The sequence below is a fragment of the Amblyraja radiata genome, chromosome 1 (genome assembly GCF_010909765.2).
Source record: "Amblyraja radiata isolate CabotCenter1 chromosome 1, sAmbRad1.1.pri, whole genome shotgun sequence".
NCBI lineage: Eukaryota > Metazoa > Chordata > Chondrichthyes > Rajiformes > Rajidae > Amblyraja > Amblyraja radiata.
Genome location: NC_045956.1, coordinates 107,834,062 through 107,859,962, shown reverse-complemented (window position 1 = coordinate 107,859,962; position 25,901 = coordinate 107,834,062). Strand labels below are relative to the sequence as shown.

Genomic DNA, 25,901 nt, shown 5'->3' with positions numbered 1-25,901 from the left:
GAAACGTTGTTCCCAGGGTTGCACATAGAGTTGGACATCAAGAGCTGCTGAAAGACATTAAATGAATTAAAAGACCATTTCAGCTGGCTGTAACTAATGGAGTGCTGTGAGTACCTGAGATTGCAGTTCACTAATTGACAAACCACAGTAATATACCAAATTTTGCATTTACACAATTAGTCTGTCAATATAAGTGCTGTTGAATTTGGGATTTCCACACACATGTAGAGATCCTAAACCTGCTGACCACTCTTTGCTATTGATTCCTCATTGCTCTGCTCATAGTGGCAGCTGCTATTTCCCCAGATTAATGCTGGGGAAATCTGCAGAACTGGATGTTATGCAGGAACAAGACAAGAATTCCCTTTCAGCAAAGAACAGCTGTGGGTGGCATAGATAAATACAAAGTAGATTTCATTTTAATTAATTAAGTTTGTTTGAAAGTTTGTTTTGAATGCCGTTGTATTTTAATTTTTAGCTTAAAAAAAGTTAACAGATTTAAACTAGAAAATTATTTTTGCTGTATAGGGGGGATTGCACGTAAGGTCATCGGGTCAAAGGGCGTGACGCACGGAGCAGCTCAATCCACGTGGACGACATGGCGGCCTCGGTATACACACGAAACGCGTACTTTCTTACCTGTTAAAAACCGCTGAAATTATCATTTTTTGCACTGTAAATAATTGTGGGTGCTGTCATTGAAAGCGGGAGGGTATCAGGTTTAAACTGGTGTTATCTCATGCTGTAACATCTTTTACACTCCGCGACTAATAGCCGCATTCATTGTCGTGTCCAGAGAGACAGCACCATCTCGATAAGCCTTCGCTATATAAAGCGAACTCCGTCAGAGCAATTTGATTGCAATATTGTGGGGTTCTTTGACCCAGAGTCACTGACCGTGCTGCACCGACACCCCGACCCCCTCCTCCCCCCCACCCCCGGCCGCGGGGATAGACGGCCCGGGGTCTGCGAGTGTGCAACAAGTCCGGATTCTGGGCCAGAAGAAGGGCCCGCTGTGCTGGTAGCCATAGTAAATGCTTACCTGCAGTTCATCGCGTGTACTCCAGTTGGTTCCAGTTGGTGTTGCGTGGCAACAGTATGGGTCACGGGTCGTGACCTCGTCTGCGTGCGACCTTTCTATTGTGAAGGGTTGGTTCTAGCACCATCACAGATGGCAATAATCCACGCAAAGTCCTGCTGCTAACATTGACTTCTTAACCATATTTAGTTTAGTTTATTATTGTCATATGTACGAAGGTACAGTGAAAAGCTTTTGTTTGAGTGCTATTAGGTCAAAAAGACTATACATGAATACAATCAAGCCATTCACCGTGTACAGATAAAGGTTACATCATTTAGTTCAATAAAGTCTGATTGAAGAGAGCTCAAAGGTCTCCAATGAGGTAGATGGAAGGTCAGGACTGCACTCGAGCTGATGAGAGGACTGTTCAGTTGCCTGATAACAGCTGTGAAGCCTTCATAACAAGAGGATTTCAGTATAGGAGTAAATGGGTTCTTCTGCAGTTGTATAGGGCTCTGGTGAGACAACATCTGGAGTGTTGTGTACAGTTTTGGTCTCCTAATTTAAGGAAGGACATCCTTGTGATTGAAGCAGTGCAGCGAAGGTTCACGAGATTGATCCCTGGGATGGCGGGACTGTCGTATGAGGAAAGATTGAAAAGACTAGGCTTGTATTCACTGGAGTTTAGAAGGATGAGGGGGTATCTTATAGAAACTTATAAAAGGACTGGTCAAGCTAGATGCAGGAAAAATGTTCCCAATGTTGGGTGAGTCCAGAACCAGGGGCCACAGTCTTAGAATAAAGGTGAGGTCATTTAAGACTGAGGTGAGAAAAAACTTCTTCACCCAGAGAGTTGTGAATTTATGGAATTCCCTGCCACAGAGGGCAGTGGAGGCCAAGTCACTGGATGGATTTAAGAGAGAGTTAGATAGAGCTCTAGGGGCTAGTGGAGTCAAGGGATATGGGGAGAAGGCAGGCACGGGTTATTGATAGGGGATGATCAGCCATGATCACAATGAATGGTGGTGCTGGCTCGAAAGGCCGAATGGCCTCCACCTGCACCTATTTTCTATGTTTCTATGTTTCTTTAAGAAACAGTTCCAGAATCTGGAGGTGAGTTTTTGAACCTCTACCTCGTGCCTGATGGGAGAGAGGAGAAGATGGAGTGGCTGATTCCTGGGATGTCAGGACTTTCATATGAAGACAGACTGGATAGACTCGGCTTGTACTCGCTAGAATTTAGAACATTGAGGGGGGATCTTATAGAAACGTACAAAATTCTTAAGGGGTTGGACAGGCTAGATGCAAGAAGATTGTTCCCGATGTTGGGAAAGTCCAGAACAAGGGGTCACAGTTTAAGGATACGGGGGAAATCTTTTAGGACCGAGATGAAGAAAACATTTTTCACACAGAGAGTGGTGAATCTGTGGAACTCTCTGCCACAGAAGGTAGTCGAGGCCAGTTCATTGGCTATATTTAAGAGGGAGTTAGATGTGGCCCTTGTGGCTAAAGAGATCAGGGGGTATGGAGAGAAGGCAGGTACAGGATACTGAGTTGGATGATCAGCCATGATCATATTGAATGGCGGTGCAGGCTCGAAGGGCCGAATGGCCTTCTCCTGCACCTATTTTCTATGTTTCTATGACTGGGGTGAGATTGGCCCTTGCTGAGTTTAAAATTGGGGTGACATTTACCAGCGGTTTACTCTCAGATCTAGAAAGGGTTTATTATTCATCATGCAAGTCTGCAGTGGCCTCAGATGGCTTTCTACTCGCAGCAAATTCTGGCACAAAATCTCTAAGCAAGATTAGATAATAGTTAAATGCTAAGTATAAAAGATTTATGAAACACGAAATAGTTCTGTTGCCGTTAATTGGGCATTGTATTTGACGTTATATTTGGTTCTCGGGTTAATTGGTGAGAAATGTTCTTAAGTGCCAGTTAAAGATTTACAGGTGTAAATCACTGAGGGTTGTGCAGCAATTGTCTTTAACATGGGTGGGGATGTTACATTTCCGTTTTATATTCAAACGTTTCTATGAAGTACAGGAAGTGAAAGATCATTAGAAGTTCAATTCAGGAATGAAAGTTAAGAGTGGAACTCTTGTGTTCTTTTGAAAAACCAAAGTACTGCAGATGCTGGAAATCTAATATGAAAACAGGAAATACTGTAAGCGCTTATTGTGCACTCAGGTAGCATGTGTAGAGAGTTAATGTTTTGGGTTGAAGACTTTTAATATGACCTGATTTTATTGCAATTTTCCTGAAATGTTTAACTGTGACCTAGAATTTCTGGTAAGAAATAATGGCTCATCTACCAGTCTTCACTAGCAGTTTCTGGAGTAAAACATGCACTGTTTTACGCAAAATGTAAGAACTTACTATCAGTCATTTCCTGCGTCTCTAGTCTGTGCTATTTCAGAACTTTTCCAGTGAAACTTTCAATAATCTGAATTAAGGTATCAGTAATCCTAACAACATTGTTTTGTTGTTGGAAATGTTTAAATGAGTTTATAAAAACTACTAATACTGTTTAAAACTCCATTGGGCCTATAATACCATTCTCTCAGGTATGTATTTCACAATTCCATGGTGTTTTTATTTTTTTATTATAGTTCAGCACCAATCTTGTGTTTGATCCAGTCTTTTTTTCACCTTCAATGAGATGTTTAAAAAATGCAGATATTGGATTTCTTACAGTGTAGTGTTTATAACCTGTAAGGCTTGCAATGAAGAGGTTATATTCTGCCTGGTAACATGTACTGTATTCCAGTAAACCAGAGTGGGGTGATTCTCTGTTTGCCTCTGCAGTAGCTACATTTATTAGCAGAAATGGCCAGTTGTGCTACAGGCAGAAAGAAAGAATCTGGAAGGCTGCAATGTACCTTAAAATAAGATATAGCGTTTCCTCAACTTGCATTGGGCCCTGTATAAAATGAAGGTTAGCTTATATTGTGCAAGAAATAATTATTTTGCCCTTATATGTACATTTAGAATAATGTGGATTATAAATTGTAATTCTTGCAAGGTTACATCTGGAATTGACACTGTTATTTTACTTCAACTGCTGACATATTAGTGCAAATGTGGCACAGTGGCTCTTCTGCTGATGTTACAGTAGCAGTGTGGGATCAACTTCGAGAACAATTTACTTGGTTTCTTGAAGAAGAAAGATAGAATCCCAGGTACAATTTGGGAGGGGGGGGGGGGGGTAATATTAGCATTTGTTAAAAAGATTCAGGAATGCTAGTGGGAATTTATTTTGAAAAGTGCTTTCCTCGATGGTTTGTCGACCGATCTTCTGTTACTGGACAATCTAGAATGTTTAGAATCGTTTGTCAAGTACGAGATCATTTGCCCAACTGAGCAAGCCATTTTTCCACATTATAAGAATTACAAAGAATAAACAAAGGAAAACAGAAAAGATAGACACAAATTGCTACAATAACTATGCAGGTCAGGCAACATTGGAGAAAAGGGATATGTGAGGTTTTGGGTCGAGACCTTTCTTCAAAATGATGATATAGGAGGAAAAAGTTGGAAAAGAGAGGTAGAAGTGGGGCAAAGCCTAGCAGGTGACGACTTGCTAAAGTTTTACCTTTATTCTTATGCTCAACCTTTATATTTTTGTTTATTTTCAAAAGTGCTCCAAGATCTTTTTAGGAATCATGCAGAAATGTTAATTCATTGTTCAAATTGGTGTAACCTTCTATTATATTTGTTATGAAGCTTGCAATACTGCATCCTCACTTTTTGCTGGCTAATTATCAAAATGAATTGTTTTCCTTGTGTTTCCATGCAGCCTCCGCACCTGTTAGCACTGTATCCAGGCGCCGGATTTCTCCAGGTAGCAATCCCTGTTGGGTGAAGAAGGGTGTCACCATGTCAAACATTACCGTTGATCCGGATATCAAACCTGGAGAGTATGTTATTAAAAGTCTGTTTGCCGAATTTACAGTTCAGTCTGAAAAAAAGATTGAAGTTGTGATGGCTGAACCATTGGTAAGTCAAATTTTAATAAGATATAAATTAGAAGAAGGATTTATTAACTGTTACTTCAATGTTCATTAGTGTAACATTACTGAAGATACAACATGTATTTATTTGTGTAGCAAGATTTGTTTTAGCACCTGTGTTAGTTGAAACCCAGAAGCAGCATAAAACCTGTTTTGAGAAATGTGCAAAGATGTACAGTGTACTGGTATGTACAGTGCATTCAGAAAGTATTCAGACCCCTTCACTTTTTCCACATTTTATTACATTACAGCCTTATTTTAAAACTGACCAAATTCATTTTTATTATCATCAATCCACACACAATACCCCAGAATGAAGAAGCGAAAACAGATGTTTAGAAATGTTTGCAAAGTAATTAAAAATAAATAACTGAAATATCACATTTACATAAGTATTCAGACCCTTTGCTATGACACTCAAAGTTGAGCTCGGGTTCATCCTGTTTCCATTGATTATCCTTGAGATATTTCTACAACTTGATTGGAGTCCACCAGTGGTAAATTAAATTGATTGGACATGATTTGGAAAGGCATACACCAGTCTGTATAAGGTCCCACAGTTGACAGTGTACCTGGACTTTCAGAAAGCATTTGATAAGGTCCCACATTGGAGATTAGTGGGCAAAATTAGGGCACATGGCATTGGGGGTAGTGCTGACATGGATAGATAAGTGGTTGGCAAACAGGAAACAAAGAGTAGGGATTAACGGGTCCTTTTCAGAATGGCAGGCAGTGACTAGTGGGGTACCGCAAGGCTCGGTGCTGGGACCGCAGCTATTTACAATATACATCAATGATTTGGATGAAGGGATTCAAAATAACATTAGCAAATTTGCAGATGACACAAAGCTGAGTGGCAGTGTGAACTGTGATGAGGATGCTATGAGAATGCAGGGTGACTTGGACAGGTTGGGGGAGTGGGCAGATGCATGGCAGATGAAGTTTAATGCGGATAAATGTGAGGTTATCCACTTTGGTAGCAAAAACAGGAAGGGAAATTACTATCTAAATGGTGTCAAGTTGGGAAAAGGGGAAGTACAACAGGATCTGGGGGTCCTTGTACAACAGTCTATGAAAGTACGCATGCAGGTACAGCAGGCAGTAAAGAAAGTGAATGGCATGTTGGCCTTTATAACAAGAGGAATCGAATATAGGAGCAAAGAGGTCCTTCTGCAGTTGTACAGAGGCCTAGTGAGACCATACCTGGAGTATTGTGTGCAGTTTTGGTCCCCTAATTTGAGGAAGGACATTCTTGCTATTGAGGGAGTGCAGCATAGGTTTACAAGGTTAATTCCCAGGATGGTGGGACTGTCGTATGCTGAGAGAATGGAGCAGCTGGGCTTGTACACTCTGGAGTTTAGAAGGATGAGAGGAGATCTCATTGAAACATATAAGATTGTTAAGGGTTTGGACACACAAGAGGCAGGAAACATGTTCCCGATGTTGGGGGAGTCCAGAAACAAGGGCCACAGTTTAAGAAGAAGGGGTAAGCCATTTAGAACGGAGACAAGGAAACACTTTTTCTCACAGAGAGTTGTGAGTCTGTGGAATTCTCTGCCTCAGCGCGGTGGAGGCAGGTTCTCTGGATGTTTTCAAGAGAGAGCTAGATAGGGCTCTTAAAAATAGCAGAGTCAGGGGATATGGGGAGAAGGCAGGAACGGGGTACTGATTGGGAATGATCAGCCATGATCACATTGAATGGCGGTGCTGGCTCGAAGGGCCAAATGGCCTGCTCCTGCACATATTGTCTATTGACAGTGCATGACAGAGCAAAAACCAAGCCATATAGACGACGAATTGTCCATAGACCTCCGAGACAGGATTGTGTCGAGACACAGATCTTGGGGAGGGTATAAAACAATTTCTGCAGCATTGCAGGTCCCGAAGAGCACAGTGGCCTCTGTCATTCTTAAATGGAAGAACTTTGGAACCACCAGGACTCTTCATAGAGCTGGCTGCCCAGCCAAACTGAGGAATCGGGGAAGAAGGGCCTTGGTCAGGGAGGTGACCAAGCACCTAATGGTCACTCTGACAGAGCTCCAGAGTTACTCTGTGGAGATGGGAGAACCTTCCAGAAGGACAACTATATCTGCAGCACTCCACCAATCAGGCCTTTATGGTAGAGTGGCCAGACGGAAGCCACTCCTCAGTAAAAGGCACATGACAGCCCGCTTGGAGTTTGCCAAAAGGCATGAGAAACAAGATTCTCTTGTCTGATGAAACCAAGATCGAACTCTTTGCCCTGAATGCCAAGCATCACGTCTGTGGGAAACCACTGGCCAATATCATACCTTCAGTGAAGCATGGTGGTGGCAGCATCGTGCTGTGGAAATGTTTTTCAGCAGCAGGAATTGGGAGACGTCAGGATCGAGGGAAAGATGAACGGAGCAAAGTACAGTGAGATCCTTGATGAAAACCTGCTCCAGAGCGTTCTGGACCTCAGACTGGGGTGGAGGTTCACCTTCCAACAGGACAACGACCCCAAGCACAGAGCCACGACAACGCAGGAATGGCTTCATGACAAGTCTGTGAATGTCCTTCTCTGGCCCAGCCAGAGCCTGGACTTGAACCCGATCGAATATCTCTGGAGGGACCTAAAAATAGCTGTGCATCGACGCTCCCCATCCAACCTGACAGAGCTTGAGAGGGTCTGCTAGAGAAGAATGGGAGAAATTACCCAAATACAGGTGTGCCAAGCCTGTAGCGTCACACCCAAGAAGACTTGAGGCTGTAATCGCTGCCAAAGGTGCCTCAACAAAGTACTGAGTAAAGGGTCTGAATACTTATGTAAATGTGATATTTCAGTTATTTCTTTTAAATTAATTTGCAAAAATTTCTAAACACATGTTTTCACTTATTTATTATGGGGTATTGTGTGTAGATTGATGACAAAAAAAAGTGAATTTAATCCACTTTAGAATAAGGCTGTAACGTAACAGAATGTGGAAAACGGGAGGGTGTCTGAATACTTTCTGAATGCACTGTAAGATGAAGTAATTCTGAGTGTATCTATGGTGTACAACTACATGACTATGTAATAAAAGGGAACTGCACTTGCTGGTTTATACCAAAGATAGACACAAAATTCGGGTCAGGCAGCATCTCTGGAGAAAATGGATAGGTGATTGAGTCTGAAGAAAGGTCCTGACCTGCAATGGCACCTATCATTTTTCTCCAGAAATGGTGACTGACCTGATGAGTTCCTCCCGTATTTTGTGTCTATAATTCTATGACCTGGGTACAATCTGGTAAGAAATTATTTGAAGTGAAATGGCTGGTCATAATCAGAGAATGGGATATTGCTTCATCACCAAGTCTACTCTTGGGTAGCATTCAATTACCTGTGCTCTCGTCCCAGCAGTTACTGTCAATAAGACATGTTTAACATTCATAAGGTACACAAAAATGCTGGAGAAACTCAGCGGGTGCAGCAGCATCTATGGAGCGAAAGAAATAGGTGACGTTTAATGTATTTAATATTCATGTCTGTTTTCATACCGCAAACCTTTCAGTAGGCTGGAATTCTAGTCTGAGTGTTCATTTCCAATAAATGGTTATTGACCTGAAGCACCAGCTTTTTCATGGCCCGCAAGACTTGATATGGAGAGTTTATAGGAGACATGAGGAATTGCAGATGCTGATTTTCAAAAGAAGACGGAGTGTAGTACTCCTCTCTTTCTGCTTTCCCTTCCCTATAAACCTATAACAATCACACACTTACAGTGGCCGCCTTACGCACAAATGCACACAGAGATCATTTTAAGTGTGTGTGTGTGTGTGTGTATATGTATATATTCCTTTTGTCGGATCACCTATCATCATAAGCGAATAATCATTGCCTGTTCGAATTTAACTTGCCATTATGCTCATGATTTCAGTCTGGACACCCCTAATCACACTTACATTTTGTGCTTATCCATATAAAACTGAAGAGTTCTTCAATGAAAAGGCTCACTGCATCAAATTCGTGTTCCTAATTAATTGATGTATTTTTCCTTTTTCTGATTTTACATTCAATGTCTGACCAGCCTATTTTTGAGTCCATTATTGAATGTTGCCCCTTTAATTTTTGTTCAATGCACAGTACATATTTAATTTTTTAATTCCCACATCCTAACTAGCATCTGTAATTTGCACAACTCTTCCATAAAACTATCGGTTTCTTTGTTTCTATTCCTCATTGTTGCTTAAGAGTAACTTACACGGAAAAGATTTGACACGATGGAAAAGGCTGTCTAAATTAGAACCACTAACAATGAATGTGAAGGTGAATTAATTTGACTACATTATTGAAGCTGAGACTACATGCCAGAATACACAGCAGCACAGTACAACAATACTATGATATTGGTGGCTCCTTTAGAGCTACTGTTACTATTCCAATTCATGTGGTTAATGCTACATCGACTATATGTTTCTTCTGGAGTGCACAAATGTATACCATTATGGAATATAATGTACAGATTTTCACTTTGTGCCATGGAGTAGTGTTTTACTGTTAGAATTTAAAGCAGCTGGGAAAAAAAAATAATGATTTGTTTACTGTGAGTACTGGCATTCTGTTAGGTCTGCAGTTTCCGAATGAATTTCTAATACTGCCAAAACATTCCAAATAAACAACATTCCATCAGAGGGTTTATTGTAAGTTTTCTGAATAAATCTGGAGAATAAACAGCACTTTTCTTATTTGTCTCAAGTATGGGATACGATAATAATAGTACACAAATCATTACACCTGTGGAATTTTTGGGGGGATTGGTCAAGTAAGAATATGTATAAAAGAACAATCAGATTTATTTTTCATTCTGGAATCAGTGACTAGAAAAGAACAGAGCCCAGATTACTACAGGCAGAAAAGTAGGATGATGATGTTCTTTGGAGATTTTGGCCGCCCATTACTTCACTCGCATGATATTTTCCTTCTCGTGCCGTATAAAGATGTCTCTGTCCTTTTTGAACGAGAGTTTCTTGTTAATTTTCATTCCCACATGATAAACTTAACAGCAATAATTATAATTTTCAGCTACTAATATTAGGCTTTTTTACTGATTTTAAAATAATTTAAAATCTTGTGGATTAAATCTTGTGAATTCAACTGCATTCATGCGTTGAGAACAGATGAAGATATTTTTTTCAAATTAACACACCAGATGAAGGGTCTTTTTCATCTGAATTAGAAATGTCGACTGTCCATTTCCTCCAGACACTAGGCTGATAACCACAGCTAACTCGCTAGCCACAGACATTAGCTTGTTGATGTAAATGTACAAGCAATAGTTAGTATATTTGCAGATGACACTAATATAGGTGGTATCATAGACACTGAAAAGGGCTGTTTCGTATTATTGTCAGATCTTTATTAGTTGGGTAGTGGGCCGTGGAATAGCAAATGGAGTTTAATTCAGGCAAGCATGCATAATCCATAGTGCATGGTGTTATCATTTGGGAAGAGTAGGACCCACGGTCAACATTAAGGCTTGATGTAGAACAGGAAGTTTAAAAACTTTTTTACTTTTAAGTACATTGTTCTCTAAACTCCCTAAAAGTGATATCGCAGGTGGCCGGTGGTCAAGAAGGCTTTGGGCATGCTAGCCTTCATGAGTATGGGCATTGAGTATAGAAGTAGGAACATGATTTTGCAATTGTACAATATAATGTTGAGACTGTAATTGGAGTATAGTTTTGCTGCTTATGCTGCCATTAGATGCCATTAAGACAGGAAAAGGTGCAGAAAACTCCTTGGAGTTTGGGAGACTGAAGGGTGATGGTATAGAGGGTGTAAATGCACGAAGGGCATACATATGGTGAATGAACATGGTATTTTTAGTCTTTTACATCGGAAGATGGATGGGAAAAGTTTGGAAGGATGTGGGTCAAATGCAGGCAAATGGAATAGAGTAGATGATCATCATGATGGGCATGTTTTCATACCGTCTGACCAATTCTATGTGACAGTCCTTCCATTGTAGTAACCAGTCTGATGAATCTTCGATGCACTACATCTATCAAAAGCATATAATTTTAATGCAAGCGACTAAAATCTATTAATAAACATCAGGTGCAGCCCAAATAATTGCAATGAGACGTCACACTTTCCGCAATGACATCTAACATATCAATGCCTTAAGAATTGTCTACTGCATCTACATATTTGCTTTCAGTGACTTGCAATAAAAGGCACCCGTTCTTTTGAACATCAATATTTCCCAATATCTCACTAATAATTTATCAGAATTTCTGCTTTACTTATCAAAGTGGATATTCTAATTTTCCACATTATATTCCATATACCCACTTACTTGGCTTGTCTGTGTCTCATTCATCCTCATTATGATGCCATTCTCGCTGAATATGATGCCAAGGCCAACTCGTAACGACCTGTACATAATCCATATTGCTCCAGTCTATGGATATCCAGGCGCTTCTCCAAAAGAGTTTTAAATGCCACTGTGGTACTTGTCTCGACCACTACACTTCGCAAATCTTTCCAGGCACACGCGACCCTCTGCTTTTAAACAAAAAACTTGCCCTGCACATCTCCTTTAGTTTCCCCCTCCCGCCTTAAAGCTAGGCACTCCAGTATTATATATTTCCATCCTGGGAAAAGGATTTTGACTATCTGCCCTATCTCTTCCTCTAATAATTGTATGTTCTTCTTTCGGGTCTCCCCCATTACGTTCCAGAGAAAACAATCCAAATTTGTCCAACCTCTCTTTGTAGCTAAAGCCACCCAATCCAGACATCATTTAGTCTCGCCAAGGCCAGCAGCATAATCAAGGATGAGTCTCGCCAAGGCCAGCAGCATAATCAAGGATGAGTCTCGCCAAGGCCAGCAGCATAATCAAGGATGAGTCGCACCCTGGCCACTCCCTCTTCTCCCCTATTTCAGGCAAAATGTATCAAAGTGTGAAAACGCACACCACCAGATTTGAGGACAGTTTTTTCCCAGCTGTTAACAGGCAACTGAATCATCCTACCACAACCAGAGAGCAGTGCTGAACTACTATCTACCTCTTTGATGACCCTCAGACTATCCTTGATCAGACTTTGCTGGCTTTACTTTGCACTCAATGTTATTCCCTTTTCATGTATCTATACACTGTAAATGGATCGATTATAATTATGTATTGTGTTTCTGCTAACTGGTTCTTTTACCACTCTATCTACTTGTGTTGCCACATTCAGAGAATTATGGATTTGGAGCCCAAGATCCCTCTATACATAATTGCTGTTAAGGGTTTTGCCAATAATTGTATGTTTTCCCATTACATTTGATCACTAAAGTGCAACACTTCACACTTTCTCGAATTAAAGTAAATCTGCCATTTCTCCACTCATTTCTGCAGCCCTTCCCTATCCCACTGTACACTTGGACAGCCTTCCTTGCAGTGCGCAACCCCAGCAAGCTTGTTCATCTACGTTTACATCCAAGACATTTATATATCACGAACAGCACAGGTCAAAGCACAGATCCCTATGGAACTCCACCAGTCACGGACTTTCATCTTGAATATTGCTCTTCAATCACAACACTCTGTCTTCATTTAGTTATTTATTTCAATTGTAAAAAGCTTTTAAATTTTTTCAAATAGCCAAGATATTTGCTACCGAATTCCCATGTTCTTCCTCTGCAAGGATGCCACATTCCTTCCCCTCCCCCCAACATCACCCTGCATTCCCCCCTTTCCTTTGAGTCCCCTTCCTCCCACCATAGTACCCATCCTGAGCTGACTTAACCTAGCTCTACCCCCTGCCATGTAATCACCATCTTCCCTGATCTCCCACACCTACTGACTTCTGAGCCCACTATGAAGTTGAGCTCTATCTCTATCACCTCCATGCTATTACTTTGGAAAGGAACTCATGACTCCAAGATGGTCCGTTCTCCTGTCTGCAACACTACTCTTCTTGGACAACCCCTTCCAGCCTTGTACCCTTGCTCAACTTTTCCATTTCCAGCTGCTGATATCTGCTGGCATTTGCTTCTTGAGGGAACACTCTCTCCAGCTTTACCACCATCCAGAGACACAAACTTTCTTTGCAGGTAAGACACAGATTCACATGCGCCTCCTCTATCCTTGTCTGTTGTATTAGGTGCTCCCTGTGGCCTGCAATACATAGGTATGCCTTCCACAGACTAGGTGACTGCTTTGGTGAGCACACAAAGAAGAACCAAAAACTCTGCCGCTTGAAAGATTTTTTTCACATCCCAAGTTGTTTGACTAAGTTGTTGAATTGGAATCATCTGATGGGACTCATGAGAACACCTGACAGAAAATAAGAACACACTTAACATTTATTTTTCTCTCCAGAAAATTAAATTTTCAATACAAATGACACTTGTCATTAACGAGGCTGAGCCTTAAATAAGAGGTTAAAGTCCATAATAATCTGCTTTCAATCTAGTTCAGTTAGTATTGAGTCAATATTTTTAAAGTAGCATCTGCCTGGTCACAAAGTAAATGTTTAAAGAGTGTATTTTGTTCCAATATTTAGCAGCCTAACCTATATCTATCAATATTTAGATTTGTGAAAACCTATGTGTTATAAAACAGACGGAACGTTGCAAAGAACTACAAAGATAACAATGGCAATTAGATCCACCTGGGAAATTCTCATGTTTCTTCAAGTGATGTCTCAACATATGTAGGAGTGGTAGTTGTGTGGCGCAACTTGCCTTCATCGTCGTACATAGGAAATAGTTCTGTTGATTTATTGACCAAAGAGCAACAGTTGGTTAATGAGTTGCCCACGCTAATATAAAGCAGCATAAGAACAAAGTGATTTTTTAAAGAAAAGCTGCATGAATAATGAGTTAAAGGAGAGAGACTAACATCTGTCAGGCAAGTAATCTGAAGACAGATTAGATTTAAGACATGTCTTATAAAAGACATAAACATTACAGTAAACCATGTTGAAATATAATTGAAATAATTATGAATCAATATACTTTGCACACTTCCACTCTTTTATTTTCTGCAGCTTAAATATCCCCATTGAGATCAGTAATAGATCCAGCTCCAGGTCTAATAGACAATAGGTGCAGGAGTAGGCCATTCGGCCCTTCGAGCCAGTACTGCCATTCAATGTGATCATCCACAATCAGTACCCTGTTCATGCCTTCTCTCCATATCCCTTAACTCCACTATCCCTAAGAGCTCTATCTAACTCTCAATTAAAAGCATCCAGAACCAGCCTCCACCGCCCTCTGAGGCAGAGAATTCCACACACTTACAACTCTCTGTGTGAAAGAGTTTTTCCTCATCTCCGTTCTAAATATCTTACCACTTATTCTTAAACTATGGCCCCTGGTTCTGGACTGCCCCAACATTGGGAATATGTTTCCTGCCTCTAGCATGTCCAAACCCTTAATAATCTGATATGTTTCCATAAGATCTCCTCTCATCCTTCTAAATTCCAGAGTATACAAGCCCAGGCGCTCCAATCTATCAACATATGACAGTCCCGCCATCCTGGGAATTAACCTCGTGAACCTACGCTGCACTCCCTCAACAGCAAGAATGTCCTTCCTCACGTTTGGAGACCAAAGCTGCACACAATTCTCCAGGTGTGGTCTCACTAAGGCCCTGTATAACTGCAGGAGGACCTCTTTGCTCCTATACTCAACTCCTCTTGTTATCAAGGCCAACATGCCATTAGATTTCTTCACTGCCTGCTGTACATGCATGCTCATTTTCAGTGACTGATGAACAAGGACCCCAGATCCTGTTGTACTTCCCCTTTTCCCAACTTGACACCATTTAAATAATAATCTGCCTTCCTGTTTTTGCCACCAAAGTGGATAACCTCACTTTTATCCTCATTAAACTGCATCTGCCATGCATCTGCCCACTCACTCAACCTGTCCAAGTCACCCTGCATCCTCCTCACAGTTCATACTGCCACCCAGCTTTGTGTCATCTGCAAATTTGCTAATGTTACTTTGAATCCCTTCATCCAAATCATTAATATATATTGTAAATAGCTGCGGTCCCAGCACCGAGCCTTGCTGTACCCCACTGGTCACTGCCTGCCATTCTGAAAGGGACCTGTTAATCTCTACTCATTGTTTCCTGTCTGCCAACCAATTTTCTATCCATGTCAGCACTCTACCCCCAATACCATGTGCTCTACTTTTGCCCACTAATCTCCTATATGGGACCTTATCAAATGCTTTCTAAAAGTCCAGGTGCACTACATCCACTGGTGTCTCCCTTGTCCATTATCCTGGTTACATCCTCAAAAAATTCCATAAGATTAGTCAAGCATGATTTCCCCTTCGTAAATCCATGCTGACTTGGACCGATCCTCCTACTGCTATCCAAATTTGCTGCTATTTCATCTTTTATTTTAGACTCCAGCATCTTCCCCACCACCGATGTCAGGCTAACTGGTCTATAATTCCCTGTTTTCCCTCTGCTGCCCTTCTTAAACAGTGGGACAACATTAGCTACCCTCCAATCCACAGGAACTGAACCTGAATCTATAGAACATAGGAAAATGATCACCAATGCATCCATAATTTCTGGAGCCACTTCCTTAAGTACCCTGGGATGCGGACCATCAGGCCCTGGGGATTTATCAGCCTTCAGTCCCATCAGTCTACCCAACACCATTTCCTGCCTAATGTGAATCTCCTTCAGTTCCTCTGCCACCCCAGATCCTCTGGCTAGTACATCAGGAAGATTGTTTGTGTCCTTCTTAGTGAAGACGGATCCAAGGTACCTGTTCAACTTATCTGCCATTTCCTTGTTCCGCATAATACATTCACCCTTTTCAGTCCTCAGGGGTCCAACTTTGGTCTTAATTAGTTTTTTCCTCTTCACATACCTAAAGAAGCTTTTACTATCCTCATTTATATTCGAGGCGTACCAGGGCCTTATCCCCAAACTCTAACTCCACTACCTCGACGACTGCATTGGTGCTACCACCTGCACCCACACACAACTCATTGACTTCATCTATTTCACCACTAACTTCCATCCGACACTCAATTACACCTGGGCCATTTCTGACATTTCCCTACCATTTCTAGACCTCACTATCTCCATCGCAGGTGACCGACTGCTGACCGACATCCACTATAAACCCACTGACTCCCATGGCTATCTAGACTACTCTTCTTCCCACCCTGCTTCCTGTAAGGACTCCATCCCCTACTCCCAATTCCTCCATCTACGCCGCATCTGCACCCAGGATGAGGTGTTCCACACCAGGGCATTAGGGGACCAAAACTGCACACAATATTCCAGGTGTGGTCTCACTAGGGCCCTGTACAATCGCAGAAGGACCTCTTTGCTCCTATATTCGCTTCCTCGTGTTATAAAGGCCAACATGCCATTCGCTATCTTCACTGCCTGCTGTACCTACATATTTACTTTCATAGACTGATGTACAAGGACCCCCAGATCCTGTTGTACTTCCCCTTTTCCCAACTTGACGCCATTTAGATAGTAATCTGCCTTCCTGTCTTTGCTACCAAAGTGGATAACCTCACATTTATCCGCATTAAACTTCATCTGCCATGCATTTGCCCACTCCCCCAACCTATCCAAGTCACCCTGCATTCTCATAGCATCCTCCTCACAGTTCACACTGCCACCCAGCTTTGTGTCATCTGCAAATTTGCTAATGTTACTTTGAATCCCTTCATCCAAATCATTGATGTATATTGTAAATAGCTGCAGTCCCAGCACCGAGCCTTGCGGTACCTCACTAGTCACTGCCTGCCATTCTGAAAGGGACCCGTTAATCCCTACTCTTTGTTTCCTGTCTGCCAAACACTTCTCTATCCATGTCAGCACTCTACCCCCAATGCCATGTGCCCTAATTTTGCCCACTAATCTCCTATGTGGGACCTTATCAAATGCTTTCTGAAAGTCTAGTTTGTCTGTTTGAAACTCAGGAAGGCAGCTTAAGGTTGGAATGAAACCTTTCCTTAACCTCATTTGCACCCATTGAGATGAATGCCCAACAATTGTAGGGTGTTAGTTTCATACTAAAATGAATTGGTGTGTCATGAGATATTTGCTTATCCCACAAAGGTTTTCCAAGGTTGCCATATGAGTTCCTTTTCAATGCAAAAACCACTCTTGAAGATAGCGTAATTCTAAACGTGTGCTATAGCAGAAGAAGGTACACCGGCCACAATGTTCCTTGAACTGGCCTTTTCTTGTCTGTATGCCACTCTTGGGCAGTTGCTGTTTGTTCCCAGACTCTGATTTCAGAGCTACGCCTACGTTTGCTATTGTTAGAAGTACCACTAACGCTGTCTTAGAAAATCCTCCAAATCCATTGGCTGGGAAAGCAAACCAGCATCAGCATCCCAACCTAGGCCTTGGAATTCTATTTTGATTTGGATAATTTCATTGAGCAGTGTTAATTGGAACCTGAGGGCCAACCTATTTCATTCAGAGGATGGTAGATAGATGGAACGAGCTATCAGAGGAGGTGTTCAAGAAGGAACTGCAGATGCTGGAAGATCGAAGGTACACAAAAATGCTGGAGAAACTCAGCGGGAGCGAAGGAAATAGGTGACGTTTCGGGCCGAAACCCTTCTTCAGAGGAGGTGGTTGGGGCACATACTATAACAGCATTTAAAAGACACATGGACAGGTACATGAATAGAAATGGTTTAGAGGGATAAGGGCCAAACGTGTACACATGGGACTAGTTTAGATGGGGCATTTGTTGGCATGGACATGTTGGGCCTAAGGGCCTGTTTTCATACTATAATTCTGACTGTTGAGTATGGAAAAAGTATAACTCGTCCATTTGGATTCGTGGTTGCATGATAGCAGCAATATTGGCCCAACACATCTTGAAAGACAAAAAAAATAACGCTTAATAATTGCTCAGGGATCAAGAGAATCTCTCATGAACAGGTGCAGTTATCTATTTTACTTAATTTGAGTTCTCAAACATTGCTTCATTTCTAGATAAGAAAATGTCTTTGCTCAAAGTATTTTTATCTAGCTTTATTACTTGCTGTCACTTGCAGTTTTCTTTGTGCAAGTGAAATCAAATAATAAAGCATTTAGTGGTTAACGGCAGTTACAAAATGACTGTTGAATAGTAAGTATATCAGGCACACATCATATACTGCAATTCCTGATTATACAATCTGCTGATAAGATACAGGGCAGTAAAAGGCACTTACTGGATTTCAAGAAGCACACTCGGAGTGATCATTTCCAGAAATACCTCAAGTGACAAAGACTGTCTGATCCATAAAAAGCAAAGATCATGCAATCAGTGTATTGAAATTAAACCAATATAATTGGGCCAGTAATAAAGCAAGCTCACTGAATGTATTGTGAGCACATAATTTTTCATTTTTTTGTTTGTTAAAGTATATGAATCAGTTCAGTATATAGTGCAGCCTGATTATCACATTCTCCCTTCTTGCAGTGCCTGCATCCATCTGTAGTCTAAATGCATAGGATTTTCAGTTCCAGACAAATCAGTTTGCGTAAGTGCTTCAAAATAGAGTTAGTTTATGTGCTCCTGTTGAGCCAAAATCTAGAGTGCACCATGACATTTTGATCAAACAAGGGAGTTTTCAGGTAGTGACGTTTGTACTTTGGTCAAGGCCACTGCCCTTCTAGATAGTAAACTGGTTCACTGAAGTCTGAGGAACATGCCATCCATGCCATATTGTATTTGTAATCATGCAATATTTTCACCTTGTATCATCATGTGAGAAGCACCAGGTGTGTCGTGTTGCATGTTATATATGCTGCCTTGGCACTGAACTAAGCTTCAGAAAATATACTTCCCCAAAATTCTCATTGTAACATTTATGATGGATCTAGTTTATTTTTACCATTTTCCTGCTGCTGACTAGTGGTGTTCCATATTGTTAAAGGATTTGCTGTTGTTGAGACGTACAAGAAGATTTGTAGGTAGAGAGAGCTATTGCTAGGGAAAATAGATTAAAGATTGATGAAATTAAGCTAGAATCATGGTTTTATTGTTTCCAACAGAATTTCCAAACCTTTTCTCTCAGAAGATATTTCAAAGTAAGACTTAATTGTAAATCTACATTTACTTAATACCTCATTGGAGACCCTTGGACGATATTTAATCGGACTTTATGAACTTTATCTTGCCCTGAACGTTATTCCCTTTATCCTTTATTTGTACAGTGTGGACGGTTTGATTGTAATCATGTATAGTCTTTCTGCTGATTGGATCGCACGCAACAAAAAAGCTTTTCACCTTTCCTTGATAGAGGTGACAATAAACTAAACTAAACTAAAATAAATTGAAACTATATCCATGCTGCATATCAGTGAATGTGAAATACAGTGTGATGTAAGTGTCAATGAATTAAAGGGAGTAGCTAAAAAGGTCTGAGGAAGAGTCTGGACCCGAAACGTCACTCATTCCTTCTTTCCAGAGATGCTGCCTGTCCCGCTGAGTTACCCCAGCTTTTTGTGTCTGTCTTCGGTTTAAACCAGCATCTGTAGTTCCTTCTTACACACTTCATGGGTCCCCTATGTGAATGTAATTGCTACTTCAAATGGTGAGAAAACAATAAATAATAATTTTATAATTATTTATCACATGCTCCAAAAAATAGGGGGAAATACCTGATAACCGTGCTATCATGTTAATGTGAAATAAACAAGGCTGCCATTTATCAGATTGATTACGCTTTTTGTTATTCTTCTGCAGCTGTAAGTAAATTTGCAAAGCATTCTAAATTACAACTTTGTTTACAAGTCAAAACTGAGTTGATCCATTGTTTCAGTCCCTGACATGAATATTAACATATTTCTGCCTACAGATGCTAAATGTGCAAATGCATAAGGACATATGTAATATTTTTAAGTGTCTGTTATATTGCAGATTGACCCCTGCTAACCACAGCATGCTCATCACATGATCAGGATAGACCAAAGGCATGTCAACATGTAGTTCTGCAATTGATATGCAGTGTGCATGTTTTGCATTGTGGAAGAGCTATGCATGATGATTTCAATCATTATCATCGTGTATCATCTGACATATATGGGATATGAAATAACTGATTGCATTGGTGTAGTTGCATGGTCATCTGGTGGATGGACTTTGTGTTGATTTTTTATTGTGCCAGATTAGGTATTCAATGTGCTACTGTCCCCATAGTGTACTCCAGTATTAAGAGAGTAGATTAGGGAATTAATAAATCAAGAGTGTTTTATTCTCATATGTCCCAGGTGGAATAATGACATTCTTACTTGCTGCAGCACAACAGAATATGTAATCATAATAAATAATATAACTAAACTCAAAAACAAACAATAACAGTGCATTAATAATAATAATAGTCTATTGCAGTCTATTGTAGTTCATAGCTTATGAGATTTTAATGTTTAATAGCCTGATGGTGTAGGGAAGAAGCTGTTCCTGAACCTGGACGTTACAGTTCTCAGGCTCCTGTACCTTCTGCCCGATGGCAGTGGTGAGATGAGTGTGAGGCCAGGATGGTGTGGATCTCTGATGATGTTGGCTGCCTTTTTGAGGCAGCGACTGATAAATCCCTTTGATGGTGGGGAGGTCAGAGCTGGTGATGGACTGGGCGTGTTCTCAACTTTTTGCAGTCTTTTCCACTCCTGGACGTTCAAGTTGCCAAACCAGGCCACGATGCAACCAGTCAGTATGCTCTCTACTGTGGACTTGTAGAAGTTCAAGAGAATCCTCTTTGACATACCGAATCTCTGTAATCTTCTCAGGAAGTAGAGGCACTGATTCTTTATAATTGCATCAGTGTGCTGGGTCCAGGAAAGATCGTCGGAAATATGCACGCCCAGAAATCTGAAGTTTTTGACCCTCTCCACCATCGTCCCATTGATGTAAACAGGATTGTGGGTCCTCAACCTTCGTATTCCAAAGTCCACAATCGTTTAATTGTTTTTTATGATATTGAGGGCCAGGTTGGTATGCTGGCACCATTTGGTCAGTCGGTCGATCTTAATAAGGTAATATTCAGGTGTTATTATTACCATTGATCTGTCGTGGACCAACCACATCAATGCTGCAGCCAAGAAGGCACATCAATGCTTCTACTTCCTCAGGCGTTTGAGGAGATTCGGCATGTCTCCAATGACTCGTACATACTTTAACAGATGCACTATAGAAAGCATACTGTCAAGTTGCATCACAGATTGATTTGGGAACAGCGCTGCTCAAGACTGCAAGAAATTGCAGAGAGTTGTAGATGTGTCCAGTCCATCACACAGACCAGACTTCATGCCTTTGGCTCCTTCCACACTTCAAGCTGCCTCCGAAAGCAGCCAACATAATCAAAGACTTCAAAGTGAGCACCACCAGACTCAGGAGCAGCTTCTTCCCCTCTGCTATCATCAGTCTTGTGAATAGACCTTTCATACGCTTGAGTACTGCTCAAATCATCTCTTCCATATTAAAAACATTGGACTTTGTCTATGGAACTGTTGCGCTACAATGCTGAGAACTATATTCGGCATGCTGTACCTTCTCCTTTCCTCTATCTTTTGTACTTGAATCTGAACTGATTGTATCTGATTACGGCATATCTGACCTGTTTGGAGAGCATGTAAAATAAAGCTTTTGCCAGGGAAGATCAAGATATAATTGTGGGCTATTAGTAACGATCAAGTATCTTACAAGTCTGGCCCTAATCATGTTTGTTTTGCCAGCAACTAATTAAGACAAAGAAAATAAAGTGACTTACAATATTAACATGTTCAGTATTGTTAACAAGTTCAGACAATAAATATTTGGGTGAAAATGCAGATTTTAGTTGCATGCTGCTGAGTTACTAATGTTTCACTCCAGCAAACCTCAAGTGTACAAACACCATTGGTTATCTGCCAAAAGAAGAATCATATTTGGCACAAAGCCACTGTTGGTATCATGTCTTTTCCCTTTGAATTATTTGTTATGCATTAATCATTATTAATTAACTACAATTACTTAGATTGAATTGGAACTCATTGTTTCAATGTAAATATTAGACTATTGCTGAAGACTGATGCACTATGTACATTCATACAGCAAGGTCTTTTCTCTTTAGAGATTATGGAGATTGCTGAATTGTTTCTAAATTGACAAGAATAGTCATCTCCGTGGATTGTCACCTTGTCGTGATGGAGAAGCTTGTGTAATCCTGAGAGCGATGCTGTCTGGAGCTATGCTCCTGGTAGGGCCACCCGGTGAGGTTGAGGGGGAGGACTCTGACAAAGAGCAATACAACCAAGACCTCAACGGTGGAACAGGCAGAGAATGATGGCTGACCTTAGTGGAGCGTATCAACGGCTGGGAAGGCAGATGAAGGCTGCAGCAGAAAAGGGTCTCTGGTCATCTTGGACTCCATGCCACTGGATCCTGACCCAGATCTGTCAAGGACCGTGTGGTGGCTGTCTGTGCACCAGTCTCCCCATGGTAAACAAAGTCACGCATAGGCATCCTCCAATCCTGGAGACACCCATGGTCAGCCATGACCGAGGGGAACCTAAGAGGCAAAAGGCCAGGGATCAGTGGATTGAAGTTACCATTTTGTGACCAAATTAACAATTACCTGGAAAATGCAGAATGGGTTGTGTTTTATTTTGCTAGAAACAAATTAATCAGAAAAAACATAATATATCACGTCATTTCATTTGGTCTACTCCTCACGATCATGAAGGCAACTCCCCAGCAACCACTAGCGAACATGTGGCGAGCAAAAAGTCGCCCATTAATGTTTCAGTTCGCCAGCTACCTGTTTTTGCTGCCACAGATGCTGCATGACCTATTAATATTTTCAGCATTTCTTACTATTATTATACATTTCCAGTATCTGGACTTTGATTATTTGCACGGCATTAGCAGTTTTCTTTCTCCCTTCATTCCCGTTAACATCCTTATGGTTGAAATGTATCTCAATCTTTGTTTTGAATATATTCAATGATTCTGCCTCTATAGCTCTCTGGCGTAGAGAATTCTACACACGACCGTTGAATCTCCATCTGAAATAGGTGACCTTATAATTTGAAACATTTCCATTCTATATTTCCAGATAATCAGCATCCACCCTGTTAATTGTCCTTGGAATCTTACATGTTTCAATTAAATTACATCTCATTTTTCTACACTGGGGAAAGATCAACTTGATTAATCGATCTTCCTCTGTCATTCTAGAAATCAATCTAATGAAGATTTTCTGCAGTCTCCAAGGCAAATATATACTTCCTTAAATATATATGAAAAGCTTCAGGCTGGTCTCTCCAGGAAATTTGTTAAAAAGGTTACTGTTTTTATATTCCATACTTTTTCAATGAAGGCCAACATTTCATAAGCCTTGCCAATTGCTTGCTGTCGCATCAAAGTGACAGCCTCACAGCCTGGGAAACCTGGGTTCAGTCTGATCTCCAGAGCTGGTGAAATAGAATTTGCATGTTTTCCCTTAACCACAAGGGTTCCTCTGGGTGCTTTGGTTTCCTTTCACATCCCAAAAACATGCAGGTTAGTGTTGGATAAGCATATGGATAAGCAGGGAATAGATTATGTGCAGGCAGATAAAAATCAGTCTTGGTATTATGTTCGGCACAGATATTGTGGGCTGAAGGTCCTGTTCCTGTGCTGTACTGTTTTGTTCTAATAATTATATCTGCTCTACCACCACCCCTGGCACCCACATGCTCTGTGTGATTTATAAAAAAACTTCTTCTCCACTTTCCCCCTCGCAAAACTATCACCTCTGATCTTTGACACTTCCACACTGGGTTCTGATTGTCTACCCTATCTACAAAGTCGGTATACTTCCATCAAATCTCCGCTCAACCTCAGATGCTCCTGGGAAAACAATCAATGCTTGTCCAGCCTTCTCCTGAAAAAGTAATACCTTCTAATCTAGGCAGCATTCCAGTAAATCTCTTCTGCACCTCTTCAAAGCCTCAAAATCTTTCCATGGTGGGGTGACTAGAACTGCACATAATACCTCAAATACAGTTTACCTAAAGTTTTTTTAAAGCTTGACTTCCTGACTCTTGCACGCAATGTCCGGACTGATGAAGGCAGACATATGCCTCCTTTATTGCTCTGTCCACTTATGATGCCACTTTCATGGAGCTATGGACTTGGACCCCAAGATACTTCTGTACATCAATACTATTAAAGGTCTTGCCATTAACTTTATATTTTCCCCTTACATTCGACCTCCGAAAGTGCAACATCTTAAACTTGATCAGTTAAACTCCATGTTATTTCACTGCCCATATCAGTGGCTGATCCATATCCTGCTGTATCATTTGACAGGTTTCCTCATTCACTGCAATTCCACCAATTTTGGTGCAATCTGCAAATTTACTAACCAATCCATCTACGTTTACGTTCAAGTTTATTAACAGAGGTCCCAGTATAGATCCCTGCAGAAGATCACAAGTTACAAATGTATGCCAGAATAACATCCTTCCACCATTACCCTCTGTCTTCTATGGGTAAGGCAGTTAAGAATCCAAAGGACCATGTCACCGTGGATCCCATGCATCTTAATCATCCTGATAGCCGACTGTGAGGGATTTTATCAAATGTTTTACTAAAATCCATGTAGACAACATTCACTGCCCTACTCTCAATAATCATATTCGTCACCTCCATAAAAATCTCAATCCCATTAGGATGGCATGACGTTCAAAGCCATGTGCACTGTCCCAAATTATCCCATTCTCTACCAAATGCAACAAAATCCTATCGTTGATAGTTTTTGTACCACTGATGTGAGGCCCCACAATTTCCTGGATTATTTCTACTTCCCTTCTTAAACAAAAGATTGGCATTGACTACTCTCCAGTCCTCCAGGACTTCTCTGTGGCTGGAGAGGACACAACGATCTTGGTCAAGGCCCCCGCAATCTCCCCTCTTGCCTCTCTCAATATCATGGGATAGATGCCATCAGGCCCTGGGGATTTATTCACATTAATACTTTTTAAGAGACCAAAATACCTCCTTGATTGTCACCTTGTCATGGTGGAGAAGCCTGTCTGGACCTGCGATTCTGAGAGCGATGCCATCTGGAGCCATGCTCCTGGTAGGGCCACCCATAGCGGTAAGGTAGAGGGGGAGGTCTCTGACAAAGAGCAATCCAACCAAGACCTCAACGGTGGAACAGGTGGAGGACGATGACTGACCTTAGTGGAGCGTCACAACGGCTGGGAAGGCGGATGAAGGCTGCAGCAGAAAAGGGTCTCTGGTCATCTTGGACTCCATGCCACTGGAACCTGACCCAGATCTGTCAAGGACTGTGGGGTGGCTGTTTATGCACCAGTATCCCCACGTTAAACAAAGTCACACACAGGCGTCCTCCATATAGGGAATAGCACCCTGGAGACACCCATGGTCAGCCATGACCGAAGGGGGCCTAACATACCTCCTTGATTTCAAACTATCCTAATTCTGTCCTCCATATCTGTTTTTCCTTTGTTATAACAGTTGAAAACTAGCTGTTTACTACCTTGCCTACATCCTCTGACTCCCAAGCATAAATTCCCTCCTTTATTCTTGAGTGGCCCTTCCTTCTCCCTGCTTACCCTCTTGTTTTTAACGTACATATTAAAAAAGCATGCAATTTTCTTTAATCCGTGTTGTTAATGGCATTTCATGGCCTTTTTTGGCCCTACTAATTCCTTGCTGAGTTCTTTCCTGCATTGTTTAAATTAATCAAAGACTGTCTGATTTCATCTTCCTAAATTTTACATATGCTTCCTATTTTCTTTTTGATGAAATTTAGAACCTCTCTGATCATTTGTGATTCCCTTACCTTGCTATCCTTATCCGTCCTCCTTACTGAAACATGCTGGTCCTGAACTCTGAGATTTTTCTTTTATCAGATAATTATTACAAGGACATGCATTACAAGG

The 25,901-nt window shown here is 41.1% G+C and overlaps 1 protein-coding gene across 7 annotated transcripts in view; it reads left to right on the top strand.

The window, feature by feature from the left end:
* fryl (FRY like transcription coactivator) overlaps positions 1-25,901 on the top strand; it is a 318,781-nt gene that overhangs the window by 118,789 nt on the left and 174,091 nt on the right. For all 7 annotated transcript variants that reach the window (XM_033028305.1, XM_033028264.1, XM_033028273.1 and 4 more), the window contains one exon: positions 4,824-5,023. In XM_033028305.1, the coding sequence (XP_032884196.1) occupies positions 4,904-5,023 (120 nt within the window). In that variant the 5' untranslated portion in view covers positions 4,824-4,903. The remainder of the gene's footprint in view (positions 1-4,823; positions 5,024-25,901) is intronic.